Below are 19,035 nucleotides of genomic sequence, written 5' to 3'. Positions count from 1 at the left end.
GCTTATTGTGGAAAGGTATGTCAGCAAAGAACCTCAGAGAGCTGGTAGTCCAGGCATTTGCATTACAGCAGGATAAAATGTAGTCAAGCCATTGCTGAATTACATTTAATTTCTTCATACTCACTAAAAATAAGAGATTCCAGTCTTCCATCTTTAGTAGTTCACCATCCTTTGTTGCAGCATTTCTTCAATTGATATTCAATTTAAAAGTTCTCTGCTGCAGGTTAAGCCTGTTTCTTGTCATATCCATAGGAATCATGGAGAACAATATCTTATTGGTCTCTTAACATCATTTTATATGTTGGAAGATATGTAGTCTTCTCTTTTATAGATTAATATGTCCCAGATTCTCCTAAGTAGTGCTTTCCTCATTTCAGTGCCTTCTTCCTGCTGTCCCCTTGCTCTCCCCTCATTGATGGTATCTTATTTCTAAGCCAGGATTCCTACCTTTGGTCTCACACATGGCACACCTAATCTTAAGCAATCCCACAATGAGAGTTATCATTTTGGTTACTGGAGTTTCTGTGGACTGATGATAGTGATCTACTAGAATTTCTTGTTTATTTTCTGAAATTCTGCAGTCTGGTTATTTTTTCTATGTTTTGTACTTACACATTTGGCTTCCTCCCTTTGTTTGCATTTACCTTTATTGTATGTCAGTTCACTGGTTCCAGACCCTTTTTCCATATTATATGCAAGATAATTTTAATTCTGATCCTATTTCCCAAAGACTTATCAGACCTTTTTTCTGTCCAATGTTCAAATAATGAATTAAGATACTAGCTTAGTACCTGGCCCAGGACAGTACAGTATAATCTCCACTTGAAATTTCCTTTCAATTTAACGGTAAAGCACTGAATGTATCTCTTTTGAGGTAACTTCTCAGATGATTGTACACTTTCCTTAACTGTACTATACCTTGATAGCTTACTGAAGTGCCAAGACAGTAGTTCCACACATCCACTGGGTTAATTTCTCTGTCAAAGAAGGAAGTTAAACTTATTTGACATGAGTTATTCATGCCACTTATATTTTGGCTTGTTTTTACTTTGAGGCCTGGGTGGCAATGGTTTCTGCTGGCCTTTAGGCTCTTACAGATTGACTGTTGGATAATCTTTTCCTGAATATTTATCGTAATTTGGGTAGACCAATCTAGAATTTTCTGATTCCTTTTCATCCTGATATAAATAGGCCTGATGTGTACATCCTGCCAGTCCTCTAGGACAATACTTGTCTGCCCTTAGCTCTCCAGCGTGCTCACTAAGGCATTGTTTCAACCCTCCAAAACATACGTTCTGTGGATGTAGGCTCTTTCTCATCAACTACTTCAGATCTTCTCCTTTTGTATGTCAGTTCTTGCTAACTGAGCACCAAAATATTCTCCAGAGAGGTATAGTCTTTCTGACCTGTCACATTTCTCATGTGACAGATAAAATCCATCAGAAATGGTGCTGTGATGACTCAGTTTCTTTCTAAGGAAACAAAAGCTCACTCATCCTTTATTTTCTTTTTGGTTGTAGCCCCATACCGTAGCATGATAGTATTTGGTGTTCCATGTTATCTTAATCTAGAGGCAATCAACAGATGTTCCCTTCACATCTTCCAGTAACTGAGCACATCTGATATGCAAAGGCTCATGACTTTTCTGCTGGTTTAGGGGTTTTTTTGTGCATTTTCTTTCTCTCTTTTTTTTTTTTTAAACCTTTTTTTTTTTTTTTCTTTCCCCTGAAAAGCAACTCCTTTTCTGCTTGTTTGCCTTCCTTCATCCCCTGGCTTGTTCCCAGCTCTTTCTGTGGCCTCAGGCAGAGGTACTGAGGCTGGGGCTGCCTGCTCCCAGCAGCCCCTGTGTCCCAGGTCGCCCTGCAGCCAGGGCCCGACCCCGCCGCCCTTCGCATTCCTCATCCTGCCCCGGGCCCCCCACTGTGCCCTGCTGGGGAGCCCCGTTGCAGCCTGCTCCTCGGGTTGCTCTTTTCCCCATTTACCCACTGTCAGAAGAGGGCATCAAAGTTTGTTCCTATTTCTTAACTGAGGGAGAAGGAAATTTCGGGAGCTGGATGTGGAGATCCAGCGATAAATCAGTGAAAGGGAAAGAAAGAAGGAATTGTTGGAAATCATTTTGGCTCTTTGGGTTTTTCCTTTTTTTATGCCAAGAGAATGTTTCATGTTTCTCTTTTTGAGTTCAGAAAAGTTATTTTGCCAGCATATATTTTGAATAGGGTCCATTATAAGCAGCACAGTGAAATGTGTCATGAATCTTGAGGCCTCTGGAAGGGTAGAGACCCTTCACCAAAATGACCTTCAGATTCCAGATGTAAGGTTACATTCCTGAAATAAAATGTGGGCGTGCTCACTTTATGTTGTCTTTTTTTAACTCCTTGGTTTTCTTAGCTGAAAGAAGGAAATCAATGTTACAATGCCTTCCATATTGAGAAACTCAGAAATACTGGATCCTGTCTTGCGAGGTGGAATATATCAGATTAATTATAGTTTATTCCAACCTCCTGTACACAGAGAACTCATTTTTGAAAGTGTAAAGAATGGCATAGACTGATATTACTTTAAGGTATCCTGCCATACATATCTTCATACATTGTACTTTGAAAAATAAACAGCTGTAGAAAAGTGCAAGAACTTATTTTCCATGGCACAGTGGAAATTAAATAATCTGTGTTACAATAAATTCTCTGTTGACCCAAGTAAATTGCAAATGCTTTTTTCTCCATGTGCTTTTGCATTTCTTAGAGAAATTGTGGATTTGTGCTGACTAATTTAATAAATACTTCCTTTTGGATTTTTTTTTCCATGTGTAGCATATTTTATATGACATAAGTCACAATATGCAAAGCAAAAGCCAAATAATTTCTAAAGTTTGCCTTCAAATATGTTGCTTTTGTTATTTTTCTGATTGTTACTTTTCCTTTGCGCTTATTATTGATATTTTCTGTTGCTTGCCTCTAATTATCTTACATTAATTTTCCCATTTGCTTTCTAAATTATTTTGCAGCTATTCCTCTCCACTTCCCCAGTATGATTCAAGGTGATAACTCTGTGCTTTCTGTGAACCTCATTTTTATTTTTTTTAACTCTTTTCCCACAGAGTGTGTGTAGATGTTTGTAGTGCATCCACCCATATCCTCATCCCTTCCATGTATTCAAGTAGAAATGCTCATTAGCATTTAGTGTTGTGTTTTAGAGATCATATTGTAGTTTCCATTATTAGTGCAGCATTAATTTAGGTAAGCATCAGCTACTAATCTTTTTGATAGAAAGTGCATGAAATACTGCTTGGAGTTATTGTTAATGTTTTAAATGGTACATTACTAATTTGAAAACTAAGCAAGGAAATAACTAATATGCTGTTGATTATTATTACTTCTGTATGGGAGCAATATACATAAGGGCTGCTCTGATAAAAGTTTTGTCTTCACTGAAGGCTGCGGTGTGATTTAGACACCAAAACTGGCTGTAGTGGGCTAGTTCCTGTGGTGGGGCATAAATTCTAGTAGAGGGTTAATCTGCCCTTGCTGGGAGCAGTGTGCATTAGCAGTGCTAATTTGCCCAGGGTTGCCAAGGCTGGACTGATATCAGTGCCTGTCATCAAACCCAACTCAGCTATCTCTGCACGACCTTGAAATCTACAGGCTAAATGTACCTGAGAACTTGGGGACTGATTTTTATAGCTATTTAGTATTAACTTTCATTGGTTTATGTATTATTTTAAGTCAGTTGATTTAGGTGCCTGGATAGTTCTGAAAATCCACTTTGACATATTTGCGTCATAGTTTGGATACAGAGAAAACATCTGAGTGCAGGCTTTGGCATTTTTGCATCAGATGAAAAACTCCTTTTTTATTAATTATGAGCTGGCTTAACATGCCAGTAATCACGTACAGGATAGGCAGCTCTCCAAAACTTTGCTCTGCATGGAGCCATAAGGCCAAGCCCAGCCTTGCCAAGCTCCCTGGGAGGCTCCTCATGGTGCACTGACCAGATGTGCCTCCCCAGAGCTGCTGCTGCATCAGCCCTGAAGGGATGCACCAGCCAGCCACCCCTCCACCCTGTACCCTTCCATAGGCATGGAGTCTGAAATGGCCTCATCTTCTCTGCAGATGAAAAATGTACACATATTTAAAAGGTCGCCAAAGCACCAATTGTAACAGATTTCCTTCTGTATTCTCCTTTCCATGGCCAAAAACTGCATGTCCCTGTTTAGTATTTTTCTTTCTTCATAGTAAATTTAACAGATTGTCTTGAACTCACTTCACAGCTAGTCAAGACCAACTATTGGCCTACCCTTCCACATGCCACATGGCATGTCCTTCCCACCACCAGCCTTCACCACTCACCATATAGAGAAGTTGCAGGGACAAAAAACAACATAAACATGCTGACTGGTTAGTAGTGCTTGGTGAGCAGAAGGCAGAGGTAAACCCAAAGGTCCAGGCTCTTTAGAGCTGGCATCTCTGCTTGTTACAGCCTTTTGTCAGCAAACAGAAAAGTGTTCCAGTCAACAGGGCTTACAGACATGTAAGATCTTGTGATCTATAAACATTAAGATTAACCTAACTTATATACTCCGTACTTTAAAGACTGAGCATATTGGTTTTGTTATAGGTCTAATAGTTGTAGAAAGCTGTTCGTTAGCCATTCAGCAAAGATCCTGCCCCACAGAAATAATTCCTCTTATGAGGAATTGGGTTGCCCTAGTGTACAATGTTTATCTAGGAGAGAAAGTTAGATACCATTTATTTGTGTGAAATAATGTGAATTTTCTTGTGTGCTTCAGTATTGTAAAGTGTCTGAAATGCTAAATGGTGGATGGATTTTAATTTGGCTGGAAGAAAGGCAGTGTAGCAAATTTTTAATCTGGAATTCAGCTGGGCAATCTTTCTGTCCTGCTTAATAAATTTACAGCTTGTGTCCCTATCTGCCTGTCTCATGCAGGCCACTAAATATGAGGTTTTGATTGCACTTCTGCTTTTGTGCAGGTTTTTCCCACCCACAATGGCTGCCCTTCTGAATGCAGCTTATCTGCATGCCTGGCCAATGCCTGTCAGCTGTTACACTTGATACCCTGCTGGTCTCAAAAGCAAATGAAACCATCTTACACAAATTCCCATTCATACTTCAGAGCACTTGGGGGCTCTTTTAAAGAATCTTCATGACTCCCCTTGGATTATTGTCTCTTACCTTTAGCTCAGTTTACAGTAGGGAATGAGGAAATTGAAAAGATTCACCTGTTAATCATATGAAAGTTTAGCTCTTAAGGTTTGAAAATTTTGGCAACAACCTTGGAAATGTTGAAAGTGTACTGCAGATGTGCTGGCTGTGTCGGAGTCTGCGGATCAGTCAGAAGAAGCAAACAAAAAATGTATTGGCATCAAGACTGAGTTGATAAGCCCTGTCCCTCTTGATACTGCCCTGTTACGGTATCTTCTGTCTGACGCTCTTCTCTCCCAGCAGCTTTTGATACGAGAAAAAGGAAGATATTTTGGAGTACCAGAGGAGACACCCTCCTCCCCCTGATAACTGTTTAGCCCTGCAGGAAGCTCTATGTTTTGGTCCCCATAAATTGGGAGGAGTTTTGAAACAGGATGCAGTCTGGTTTTGGCCCTGGGAGGAGACCCCACTTTCCTGTCACCATTTTGTCAAAGAGAGTAACACTTTGCGTGTGCAGCTTCTCAGCATTTCACAGATGGAACAAAGCACAGCTATTTATTCTTGTTAATAATAATAATTCCCTTACTATTAAAAAGAATTTCATTTTTAAATCTGCCATTCGCCACTTAAATATAAGTGTTTGCCCTTCTATTATTAAATGGAAAAATATGCGTTGGAATGACACTGGCAAATGTGATTTTTCTTTATTGTAGTTTCTTGCTAATGAATATCATCTTCACAGAAGAGTAATTTCCTCCACAGTGCCATGCCAGCAGCCTAAAGAAATTATGTATTTGATGTTCTCACTCACTCTCCATCAGAGGAAGCCCTTAGTAGCCTGTCTTAACTGTCACTCATGGTGCCTCTGACAGCCATTGGGAAAGTTTGGAAATGAGACTGTGAGGAGGTTTTGGAGACTGAGAGCTCAAAAATAATAAGCATTTTTTAACTCTTACACACTGGTTCCTTTCTGCATGTGAGGCTAATTATTCTTATTTATGAACAGTAAAGCTAGCAGTAATAGAAGGGATGTTTTTAAATACTAATAAAGTACTACTAAAACACTACTTGTGCACTCCCTTAATCCTAATTACTTGGTAGCACCTACTCATTTCACCATGATGTTACTAGACTTTTAGCAATTCCTGCTTTTGATAACTAACAGTTTAATATGTAAGTATAATTTTAAAAGAATCTTCATGGTCTTTTTAGTTTAGCTGGGATCGGGAGGACTTTTCTAATAATTTTTTTAAGACTGGCGGTTGGCTTTTTGCTGATCATTTGCTTCTTTTGTGACCATTTTCATTGATGTGTTTCCTTTTCCTACAGTTTCCTGGTTAGTTTTATGGTTGATGCACGTGGGGGTTCGATGAGGGGAAGTCGCCATCATGGAATGAGAATAATTATCCCACCACGCAAGTGTACAGCACCAACTCGCATCACCTGCCGCTTGGTAAAGAGGCATAAACTGGCCAGCCCACCACCAATGGTTGAAGGAGAAGGATTAGCGAGTAGACTTGTGGAAATGGGGCCAGCAGGGGCACAATTTTTGGGGTGAGTTGTTCCCTGAATTTCATTGTTTGCACTCATGTTGCATCTTTCATTTCCTTTATCCTGTGGATCTAAATAGTTAAACATTGACTCTGCCTCATTTGAGCATGTAAATAGGTCACTTGACAGGAAATATGCAAAAATGCCAACCTGCCATTCCTTCCAGAAAACACCCTTGAATTTTAAGGGGAGCTTTGCCTCTATGGTGACTGCAGGGTGGAGCCGAAGGTAAGGAAAGCCATGAAAAGACCAGGTCCTGCCCCATTCTACTCATGCAACCTGCCTTTAAAGTCAGGAGAGTCACATGCCTGTAACCCAGAGCAGGGTTTGACCCTCTGGCACATAGAGAATCAGTGAAACATCACTGTCACAAAAAGTGTCCTAAAGTCACAAAGACCCAAATAATGAGCTCTGATCCCTATGCCGTGGCACGTGAAGGGTCCCTGCCAGAGTTACTGCCTGTCTCTGTCCTGTGGAACAGAGCCACTGAGAATGATGGTGGAGCACTTACTGTAGGACATTAAGTAGTAAAAATGCTAGGAACTGACCATTTTTTTTAAGCTTCTTATAGGGGAAACAATCCACTATGATGTGGTTCTTTTTTTTCTAGTTATAAATTTTGTTCATTACCATGAGTGGCACCCTGGTGTAAACTGCCGGTTCTGTTGGGAATGACAGCTTGTTCCTAATTTCCCCTTCTCGTTTCTCTTCCTGCTGCATGGATGTTATTCAGTAAACTGCATCTTCCTAACACTCCTCCCTCTCTAAATGAGGGTGAGAGCATGGTTAGCCGAATCCTGCAGCTTGGTCCACAAGGAACAAAATTTATTGGGTAGGATATGTATGGGAAAGATACAGAATGTCTACAGTTTTCTTTTGTTTCCAATTTTTTGTTATTCCCATTTTATTTTTTTTAGTTTTCTAAAGCTTTCAGTTGATTTATGTCACTGAAAGAAAATCATAGTGGCTTGATCTAATATAGCTCTGCTACTACCTTGTGCTTATAGGCATGTAAAATTCACTGCCAACATTCTGCTTTCATAACTTCTGTGCTTTTGTAATTTTTTAAATTTAAAGTGTTTCAACTGCATCAAATGCATTTTAATACACAGTGACAGTCCTTTAAGTTCAACCCTGTAGTAGAGAAGGTATTTACAGGCCTTGAGTGAGTTGTTTTGGGAAGAGCATTTGTAAAACCTGATTACATGAAGTATATTATATATACATAATTTAGAAAAAAATGTCATTGGGTGAATGACTTCATTCAACAAGGTTGGAGAAACGCTAATCTTTTCAACCTGCAAGAGGCATCTTGTTAAAATAAATTTCTAAGGCCAAGTATGCTACTCAAAGGAATTGCAGTGTATAGTCTAAACATGTAAGAATGTTTCCATATATTTTTGACTGTTGTTTTCAAACCATATTGTGAAATTTATTGTATTAAGTTTTCAAAATATTGGTGTTTGGTGTTCCAAACCTGTTCAATACCTTCTCACTGAGTATTCTTGTTAAATGTCATGCACAAAATTGTGTGATTTCTAAATATTTTCAGAGACAGTATCTGAAATATTAGCCTGCAAAGATTGTACTACAGTGTTAACTTTCAGTGTATACTCTTTTTGAACTAGACAGTAAATATCCTAAGCAATGTATTTGAATTTTTGGTATTTATTTGCTGTACACTATGGGAGACAGCAGCCACATTCCTATTTCATGTTAAAGGATTTCAGATTAGAGTAATAGCCTGAGTGTTCTAAAAACCACCTAAAATGCATATTAATTGTGAATTGTCTTTTTCTGTTCTCATGGGAAAAAATACTAACTCTTCCCCTTTGGTAGTTAATGTGAAACCTGGACCTCCAACTAGTTTTATGTTAGTCCTCATGATGGCTGTTATGATTTCCATGCTCAGGTAATGAATTGGTTAATGCCCCCAACACCTTGCAGGTGTACAGTACCATAGAAGTGCTGCATACTTCTCCCACCATATGATGCTACTTTTAGCTGAGTTATTACAAAGCAGTGAAATCCTTTACAACCTCTGTAGGAAAATAACGATACTGTCTATTTAAATGTCTTAAAGCTGCATAATCCATAATTGTTCACTTACTGTGTGATTTCAGTCAGTTTGTCTTAGCATACTTTAAAATGCATATCCTGGCTGTGAAGTGTTTGGCAAAAGTGTCTGTTTTGTTAAGGAATGGCACATGAAGTGAATGGTGGTTTCTGTTGGTTGTTCACAATAACTGTTCAGTATTGCACTTGTAGTTCTCTGTTGAAGGTACATTGTCTGGCGACACAGGTGTATTATTTAACCACCTTCTCATTCCCTTTCCTTCCCCGCAAAATGTTCAACAGTGACTAATATAAATGTGCCTGTGGTGTTGCTTAACTTGGATAAATCCACTCTGAAAGAATCTACACATTCCCCAGTGATGTTTACAGTGCAGGTGTTGCAGCTGTGATTTTGGGCATGAGAACCAGAAAATGAAGCTAATGAGAAACAACTTACTGTGTTTCGCAGAAGCTGCATCAACAGAGAGCCAGGGAGAGTTTTGAAAAGTTTGGGACTTAGTTTGAAGTTTAAAACCTCTGCAGGCAGTAGCTGTTGCATGCATTTGGATAGCTGGACTCTTTCTGGGCTGACTTTGCCCCTGTAAATCCTTTTGAGCCAACTCTGAATTTTGACTATGCTAATGCCAGTTAAAAGTCAGCAGTGCTCTGAGTGCTGGAGACAGGCTGGGTTGCCTACATTCTGGCATACCTGAGCAGGCAGAACTCTCCCTAGCAAAAGTTGTAATCATTTTTTTTCGTGTAGGCAGAAAATTTACATTAAAAATGAACTATATATTAGTATTTTCAAGCTATCTGTTAATTATAGTTTAAGTGATAAAGAATTGTGCAGCTTTGGCAATTTTAAAAGCATTTTTACCGTAACAGTGCTAACCATTTAAAATTACTCTAGTTTTCTTAAAGACTTAATGTCCATAGGAAATTAAGGGCAGTGAGGAGATACAGGATCAAAAAGAGTATGATTCCTTTTTCTGTAGCCCTGTCATAGTGGAAATTCCCCATTTTGGATCAATGCGAGGAAAAGAAAGAGAACTAATTGTCCTTCGGAGTGAAAATGGTGAAACGTGGAAGGAGCACCAGTATGACAGCAAACATGAAGACTTAACTGAAATACTCAATGGCATGGATGAAGGTAAAAATTTTCTCAAACCTTAACAAGCCTTGCCTTTGTGCAGGCTTGCTCACATGAGCATATTAAAGCAACCTAAAGTAAAACAGTGCAGGGGATATCTAACTTGGGGGAATATAGTGTGCCTTGCATATTAAACTAATGGAAAGAGTGTAAAGAAAAATTGTTCAGCAGTGGTCTAGAGACATCCTGAAAGGAGGTAAGTTCTGGTCTGAAACCTTGCCAAGTTTAAGCAAAGTTGTACAGTTGTTTTACAGAATGAAGTTGAGAAGAGCCTCCCAGCTGGACAAGCATTCTGCTGCTCAGGCAGGGCCATGTGAAGGTTATTTCAATCCAACAATGAAGTGTAAATACCAGTTGTATTAGACTTTCCCACAGATGTAGACCTCAGCCCATAGTCCATTCTTCTTTGAAATGGTATTGTTAGAGATTGCCTTCTACAAGTACACAACCCCCTTCCTCCTGCCCATCTGGGAACTCTGGCTCCCTTCTTTTGCTTGGATGTTGCTGCTTATGTGGGAGTCCCTTAAGATGAGAGGACTCAGCTGTACATTGTTTGTCAGAAGATGCTGTGGCAGATGATCCCTGTGGACACATTTTGGGCAAAGCCAGACTGGGCCTGCAGTGATCCCTCAGCGCCACTGCTTTCTTTTACTAGCAAGTATTCTTCAGTACTTGTCCTGGTAAACCATTGCCTGAGCTCTTTGCATCCAAGTGTGAATGAAATAGCTTTTGGGTTGGACTTCGATTTTCTATAAGGGTTTATCCACAGGATTTTCTCTGGATAAGCTCCTGCAGAAAGTCACAGTGTGGTGGGGTACAAGCCACAGGAAAGTTATTTCATTATCAGCAAAAGCATTTGAAACAAAGGATCAGGCTGTGGATGGCCCCTATGAGAGGCATCTGTGAGCAGGGTCTTCCTTTGATCTTGGCCCCTGCTTGTATGAAGAGGGTGACCTCAGCAAAAGGTATGGTTTGAGAGCATGGAAAGCAGAGTAGTGCTGTTGTGAGGGGCTCCCTGGACGTCTGAGATTTAACATTTTTACTGATTTCCTGGTTGCCTGGGGATGGAAGCAACAGAACGGGCTTGTGTAGTATTTTCACTTTGAAGTAATTTTGAGCTGCATATGAGCTTGTAAAAATACGGACTAATAGCAAAGACCTGCTTGTTATATGATGATCTATTGTAGCTATTTATTTAAAAATAAAAATAATAGAACCAATCAAATATGGACTAATGGCAAAGACCTGCTTGTTATATGATGATCTATTGTAGCTATTTATTTTAAAATAAATATAGTAGAACCAATCAAGCAGAAAGAGAGAAACTGCAAATTTTCCATCAGTGTGTTTGGAAAAATACAATAAATCTCATCAAAGAAGAGTCCCTAAAAACAGTGGAACAGGCAAAAGAACCACCATGGGACAGGGTAGTATTGCTTGGGTAAAAATTGCTTCAGGATCAAAGGCAGTAGTTGCAGCCCTTCTGAAAGGAAAATCTCCCCATTACCCCCTTCCCCTCTGTGCACTGACATGAGATAGGAAGTAATGATTTGGCATTTGGGTGAAGTATCAGTGCTTTGTCAGAACTGATCAGCAGCTTCCTTATTTGCTTCATGTGGTTTCCAAGCTGAGCTTAGGTCAGTTTTGGAACAGGCAATCTGGGCACAAAAACACTGCTCTAAAGTGCTCCAACTTGCATTGCTTATGAAGGAGCTCTGCAGAGATGCCATATGAACAAATTCCCATTTTACAGAGAAGAGAGCTCAAGAAATAAAACTGCTTTGAGAGAGGTGGGCATGACGCCACCAGTAGTTGCAACCTACAATAGTGAGCCTCACAATTTGAAGCCACAATACAACTTTCTGCTCTGTTGAGAGTTTCAGGTGGCTCTTCTGTTCTGGAGAGCTCTTTGAGGTTAGTGAGTGTGTGTACAGACAGTGAATCACAGAAAGTATGATGGACACTGGACTGTCCCTTAGAGTGGAAATATTTGGCACCTTATAAGCCAAGTTGCAGAAATGCCTTTTACCAATCCAGGCAATAATTTATGAGGCAAAGGAGAAAAAATACTGCAGGCAGACCCAGAGCATTGTGTTGATTATTATTTCAGTTCATTTTAGCTTAATCCTTTTCTAGCTAGGAAAATAAAAACCAAACCCCTGCATTAAAGCACTATACAGGTCTTGACAAAATTCTGCTCTGGTTAGATGGCACTTTTAGTGTGTGAAAGGTCTTCTGAGCAATGACAAAATTACAAATTTGTAGAATTAAGAGTGTGTTAGGGTTTTCTAATCTGATTTTTTTTTGGTTTGTTGTAAAATGCCATAATTAGACTTGGCTCTGAAGCAGTATCTTACATCTCAGAAGCTGTAACTCTGGAAGAAGTTTTATTCCAGGTACAAACCCTGGAGACAGAAGCTATCTTAAATTGGAATTAAAAGCAGCCACTTATTCAGTACTTTCCAGAAGCTTAGTGTGTCTTTGCAAGCTAATTCATCTACACAGTCATCTCTAAGTGCTGTAGCATGCTGCAGGAGTGCCTTGTTTTCTTTTAAAAGCAGCTGGTTCGTTTTGTGTTAGACCTGCTGTGATTCACTTGTTCTTTCCTGTCAGTGTAGCGAAGGAGGGCAGTCAGACTTATATTCTCAACTCCTTAATGTGACGAATTTTAAAAGTTACAGTTTGTTTGTCTGTTTCGTTTTTCCTATTTTGCTCTTCCACTTAGCCTACTGGGGATGAGAGGGAGGACATCTTTGCTCCTTGCCCTCCTTGGCAACTGCTGTAAACCTGTCTGTTCTTTACTGGAAGCAGCACCATCTGCTGGAAAAATAACCGAGAGCAGGAGGCAACACTTCAGGGCACTAAATGCAGGATTAAATAATAGCAGAACTTTGCTTTTATTATCATGAAAGAACAATGACCTGTGATTTAAAGGGTGATTTTTTTCTTTGTTGCCATCAGGTTTCTGCATAAATACTTTTTGTTCTAAAGATGGTGCTGTGCTTAGGCAAATACAGGGCTGAGGGAATGCAGGAAACTTGGCATTTTTAGGAACAGGAGGAGTTTTGTTCCAAACACAAGGGTAGCAATTCACAGCTCGTGGCCATATTATGTTTATTTAAACTTGAATCAAGTAAAATAATGTTTTGTTGGGGTTTTTTTGTTGTTGTTAGTTTTTTATTTGGGTTGTAACTTGTATTTGCTTTTTACATTCCTGCACCCTTTACAGACAAAGGGTCCACCTTTGTAGACAAATTGTGGGTATAAATGTATGCACTAGGGTGCATCTTTTGACAGGCATTTGCAAATTAGTGAGCGAGCCAGCAAATGCAAATATTTGTGGCTACAATACTCTTGCAGCTGCATGGTGTGGTTTCAGACTGGAAGCAGGAGTTTTTACATAACTACTTCTCTGAATCTACAGATCAAACCAGAGTATGACCTTGTTTATGTTTGAAGTTTAAAATACTACCATAAATCACTATGCAGTGAATTTGATGTGTTTCTAAGAAAAGTTTGTAAACATATTGCTGTTAAACTTCATGTTGTGAATGACAAGATAAGAGACTGTGCAAAAATAGACAAAAGAGCACAAAAGGGACTCTTTGCCTTATTTCAGGATGAGACCTTGTGGCACTGGGAGTGTTTAGTTACATATATGGAATACTGTAGCTTGGAGGGTGGGTCTAGTTATCAGCATTTTTAAGAAAAGTTTCATGGCCCTCTACTTCTCTTTGCCCCTTCCTATGTGCTCTTTCTGCTTCCATCTCTCTCCTGTACCTTTCTCCACGGGAGCACTGCCTCCTGTGTGCCCCACTTCTAGAGCAACAGTTTCTTAGTGGGCACACCCTGTGTGGGGGAAACTGGTCTCCTGTGCTCATCCCACCTTTCAGTCTCTGCACAGTGACAATGCCAGCTTTACTCTAGCTGGTACTGCAAGAGTGTTGCAAAACTCAGAGAGCTGTTCAGTCTGCTAGCTACAGGTGAGATTTGCCTTTTCAGTGCTAGAAGACCTGCTTCCAAGGGCCTCACAAGGGAAGTCATATACCAGATCACACAGAGACACCCTGAAGCTCATGAAACAACCAAATGTTCTCTGGCTTCTCTATTCAGTTTTCAGCCACAAGACACTTGTTCCATGTTACTTTATCTGAAAGTAAAAATAAGGTATTAGACATGGAATGAACTTGATCTACAACTGCCTCTCACTTGACAAAACTGGTGTGATTGATTTCATTGACCTGAGCCACCCTAGTTGAGGTCCCGCTCTGACCCTGGAAGGTGGCTTTCTCTTCTCCTGTCCAGGAGCCTTAACATAATGAAAATGGGACAGCATGGACTAGAGAGTGGGGAGGAGTGATCTTCCTTCCCTCCCTCCTTCCCTTCTTTCCATTTCATCTCTCCTCCATCACTCCCACCAGCCACCTTAGGACAAATGCACCATACACTTGAGTGGCAGGGGAAGACATATACATGGAGTATGCGTACATGGAGTATTGCATAGGAATTAAACGTCAGCAACTGAGGAAAATGGTAATGCTGAGAGCTCTTTCTATAAAATGCATGAGGTGTGTTCAGGAAACGTGATCTCTCCCAGGACTAGTTTTCCCTGTTTTATTAATTTGGCCATGTTAATTCTGGATTTCTCATTGCAGTCAGAGAGGCGGTTTGGTTGCTCATCATATTTTTTCTTTTGTTAGAGGGCAACTGGGCAACTTCATATAGAAGATTACATATGTATTAACCAAACAATCTCCCTGTGTTTAGTCCAACTCATCTCCATGCCTACCTGTTGTTCTGCCACTCTAATCTTCACATCTTCTTCCTCCTCTAAAGGAGAGTGCCTGCCAGGCTGAAAGATTTTGAAATGTTCTTATATAAAACACCAACTTTCTACTTCAGGATAATTTTAATTATCCTTCATCTCTGTGAATATTTAATGGTGGCAACAAACTAGCAACAAACAGGAGAATGCATAGGATTTACCAGTCAAGATTATACCTGCTTGGGAGTTTAAGAATCCAGTTTGTCTCCTGTGCAAGCCATTGCTTCCAGATGCTGCAGGCAGCATACCTAATTCATTAGAGGTCTTCAGATATTAATCTCTGAGTCAAAGTAAATGGAAGCTGACATTATGATAAGAAATTACCCTCTTCTTTTAGCTAAATATGATCCACAGCAACAATGTGCAATTAACTCAAATTATCTACTGAAACTTTCAAAATGGAAAACTGACATTTTACTGAATTTATGTTCTAATTCTTTTGGAGCTGTAATTGAGCTTACATGTTCAGAGGAGAAAAATGTTTGTCACATAAAGTATTTTACAAGCATCTTTTGTCTTGCTGCCACTTCTGATCCTCCTGCCTTGTCTTGCTGCATCTGATAGAAAAGCTGTCTTTTGAGGAATGGACTTTCTTCTTCAGGAACGTGGTGCCCTTTTAAAGGAGGAAAATAAGTGGAAACTTGTAGAGTGCTGGAATGGAACTCAGTTACAATAGTTAAAAAGACCAAGTGCAAGAAATTACAGGGTAAATGTATGACAGTGGTGTAATTATCTCCATTTATGAATACTGTTTATATCACAGGTATTTCCCTAGTGTTTACATGTACACACATACGTATAATTGCATAATCAGTTATATTTGTGACACATCACAGAGTTTTCCTCAGTGCATATATGCTTATGTCATTTCCTTAGTCAATTAGTTAATATGGGTAGATACTTCATGCACCTATCTAAGCCCTGATGACCCTACAAGCTGGGAATGTGTCTGAGGGCACTAATTGTTGATGACCTGGTTTTTGGGGCAGATACCCAAATGGCTGAAAGCCTGATGTGGAAAGGGATCCTTGATGTGCTTTCATAAGTAGAGCTGGCAAACAGAGCTCTGTCATGTTGACAGTTTACCAGAGTGCTCAGTGTCTGGTCAGGATTGTGTGAATGCCAGTCTGGGAGATAACTTTTTCAAGTGCCTTGAACTGGACAAACTTGACATGAAGTTAGATCATGAACTGGCTTTGATGTCTTTTGGTTTTCTACATGTCAGAGCTATGTGAGGAAAGAGGCTGGAAATAAATGTCTTTTGAAGATGTGCACAGAAAGTTCAGTGCACTTGTCTGCTTGCAGATGAGAGGAAATCTTGAGCATCTCCTCCAGATCTCCTTGGACTCCTGTGCTGTGTGACAAACCTGCCATCCTGCAGCAGCTGCTGCTGCAGAGATTGTCATACACTAGTGCTTAGGTGTCCTGGCAGATCTGTTTGTGTGGTGCTGTTGGTGAGATTATGCAAAAGTTCACAGACCAAACTAAGGCTTGATAATTAATAGCACTGAATGTGTGGTGTGGTTTTTTTTTTTTTTTTCTCCTGTAGTAAATAAAAATGAAACTTCTGAAGTATTTTAAGGCACGGTCAAACCCTCAAACTCACAGATGTGTGTCTGGTATGAACCAGGTCAGGTAATGCCCTAATGTTTTAACTTGTCTTCTCCCAACAGAGCTGGACAGTGTTGAGGAGCTGGAGAAGAAACGGATCTGCAGGATCGTCACAAAAGACTTCCCTCAGTACTTCGCAGTGGTTTCACGGATCAAGCAGGAGAGTAACCAGATCGGCCCAGAGGGCGGCGTGCTGAGCAGCACGACAGTGCCGCGCGTCCAGGCGTCCTTCCCCGAGGGTGCTCTAACCAAAAGGATCCGCGTGGGGCTCCAGGTAAGGGTGCCCTCCTTTTCATAACCACAGCATGTAAAAGTGTGTCAGCCATCTTAGTGGCCTACAGCTGAGGAACCTGATGCTCGTTAGCAGGGGCTTGCAAGGTGGGTACTATTCTCAGTTGAGGTCTGAATTGGCATGTGGCTGCCTGGGCACGCTCTCTGCCTCTCAGTGCCCCTCTGGTGCAGGTGAGGGGCAGATCTCCTCTCCATGGCAAAAGCCCAGTTCCCCTTTCATTGTCACCTTGAGTATTGCTTAGTATCTGAAGAGTGGAGAGAAATGAAGAGGCCTGGAGCCACCAGAGCCTCAATGGTATTGTCTGCCATCATCATGATGGCTATGAGATGCACAGCCTCTGTGCTGCCCCAGCCTCCTGTGGCCAAGTGGTAACTTGTGATTAGTTTTACTGGACTGTCCTTTGCCATAGCAATCTGTTTGGTAAGGAGTTCATGCAGCTGTTTGCCAGCTGTTTCTGGGTGAAAGACCTCCCATATATATCTGTTGTAGCTTAGGGCATGCACCATTTGTGTTTCTAGGAACGGATAGAATCTGGGAAGAACAAATAGCTTAAGCTCTCCTTAAACAAATCGCACAGAAAGTGGAGAAATATTCCATGTGAGATATCTTTTTCTCTGAGTTCTGTTAATTATCACTTAAAATTACATAATAACCTGACAAGCCTGATGGGTTCATGAAACAGGGATGCTGGTTTGGATTCCAGTGCTTGGAATTCACACTGGAACATTTGTCATCTGTTAATAATGGTATTTCACATCTAGAGAAGATTAATCTTGAGAGGATGGAAGCTCTGCTAGTGTGGTTATACAGCTGCCTTTCCAGAGCTATCCAGTGTGAGGGAGACACAATGTCTCTACATACAGTGTTGTCACTGCTGAGATTGCAATGTAGCTCCATATTCTATACATATCAATACTTCGTACAGTTTGAATAATGCAGCAAGTCACTAAGTCACAGATCAGCCTGGCTGAAACAGACTTGAAAGCTTTGAAAAAAAAAGTTTCCTGTAAGATGTCTGTCACTTTTAAGTTCAGGTCTTACATGGTAAAAACTACATAAAGTCTATAGTATTTCCTTCCATATTGGCTATTTTTCCTTTATTCCATATAAAATTATGAAACCTTTCAAGGCACAAAATGGAGGTAGAAAGTCTGAAATTTGCTTCTAGTTCTGATGTAGCTGAATGCATTCTGTGAATTTGACCCAAACATATTTCTTTCCTAATAATCAGTAGTGAAATAGCATAGGAAGCACTGAGTACAAAGGTATGTTGGAGTACACAGTGTTCCTCAGGAGCATGAATTTCTGTTTGGCAGAGATGTGAGAATTACTCAGCCTCTCCAAGACAGTGTGTCTCGTCCTCACTTCTCAAGACTGAAAAAATAGCCCTCTTTTTGCATTTTTATATTTAGTATCACCCATTACTGTAAATTAAAAACAAAATCAAACATCCTCTGAAAACCTCTCTCAAAATACTGAGGTTTATAGTTTTACTCTACAAGTTACCTATTAGGAAATAGTACGTGGGTTGTTGAGAAAAAATACTAAATATGAATTGGACTAATAATCACCCTTGAGAGCTATAGGAGAAGGTTATCTGGGGAAAAAAACCAAACCAGAATAAAAGCAAAATTGAGTTATCTTTTGGAGAACAGTTCTGCATGTCTTCAGCCAGTTTGTAGCTCTAGTTTAAATACTTTACCTGTGTTTACAGGCTCAACCAGTTCCAGAGGAGATCGTCAAAAAAATCCTTGGAAATAAAGCAACTTTCAGTCCCATTGTCACTGTGGAGCCACGAAGAAGAAAATTTCATAAGCCAATAACCATGACAATTCCTGTGCCACCTCCGTCGGGAGAAGGTGTAACCAATGGGTACAAAGGAGACACAACACCCAGCCTTCGACTTCTATGTAGCATTACAGGTCAGAGAAAATCGTGCACTTTGCACAGGTTTCTGTGACAGCAATGCCTCTGCACTCATTCTCATCACTGTACAACTCTTGCTTTCCACTAAGGGAACATTGGTGTCCTTGGTCCAGTAGAGTTCAGATCAGTTCTCCAGCACAAAGCCAGCTGAGGTCATCTGGAAGGCTCCTACTAATTCCCTGGGCTTTAATCTGGTCTCATGCCATTGTAAAAGAACTCTGCCAACAGATATTAAATGCTATTTTATATGTAGTCAGACAAAGAATTTCAGCCTGGGCTATTAAACATGGTTGTCACTCAAAGTAGTTTGCAGAAATAATTCTCTCCTAGCTGATATCAAGGTGGGGTTTGCTATTGACTTGTGGGCATGTATTTTACTTACAACAGCGTCGCTTTCTAGTGCGCAACATATGATGTAATGTATAACATGTAGCTCAGAAGTTGGAGGACATTATTGGACACATT

At 40.2% G+C, this 19,035-nt stretch overlaps 1 protein-coding gene across 1 annotated transcript in view; it reads left to right on the top strand.

Moving 5' to 3' along the window:
• The window catches only part of ANK3 (ankyrin 3), a 202,309-nt gene that overhangs the window by 139,333 nt on the left and 43,941 nt on the right, over positions 1-19,035 (top strand). Inside the window, exons 28-32 of the mRNA XM_051619726.1 lie at positions 3,005-3,037; positions 6,490-6,714; positions 9,762-9,916; positions 16,415-16,626; positions 18,359-18,566. Of these exons, the coding sequence (XP_051475686.1) occupies positions 3,005-3,037; positions 6,490-6,714; positions 9,762-9,916; positions 16,415-16,626; positions 18,359-18,566 (833 nt within the window). The remainder of the gene's footprint in view (positions 1-3,004; positions 3,038-6,489; positions 6,715-9,761; positions 9,917-16,414; positions 16,627-18,358; positions 18,567-19,035) is intronic.

The sequence above is a fragment of the Apus apus genome, chromosome 4 (assembly GCF_020740795.1).
Source record: "Apus apus isolate bApuApu2 chromosome 4, bApuApu2.pri.cur, whole genome shotgun sequence".
In the NCBI taxonomy this organism is placed as follows: domain Eukaryota; kingdom Metazoa; phylum Chordata; class Aves; order Apodiformes; family Apodidae; genus Apus; species Apus apus.
The sequence above is the reverse complement of the archived record's forward strand: the minus strand, read 5'-3'. Positions and strand labels throughout refer to the sequence as shown.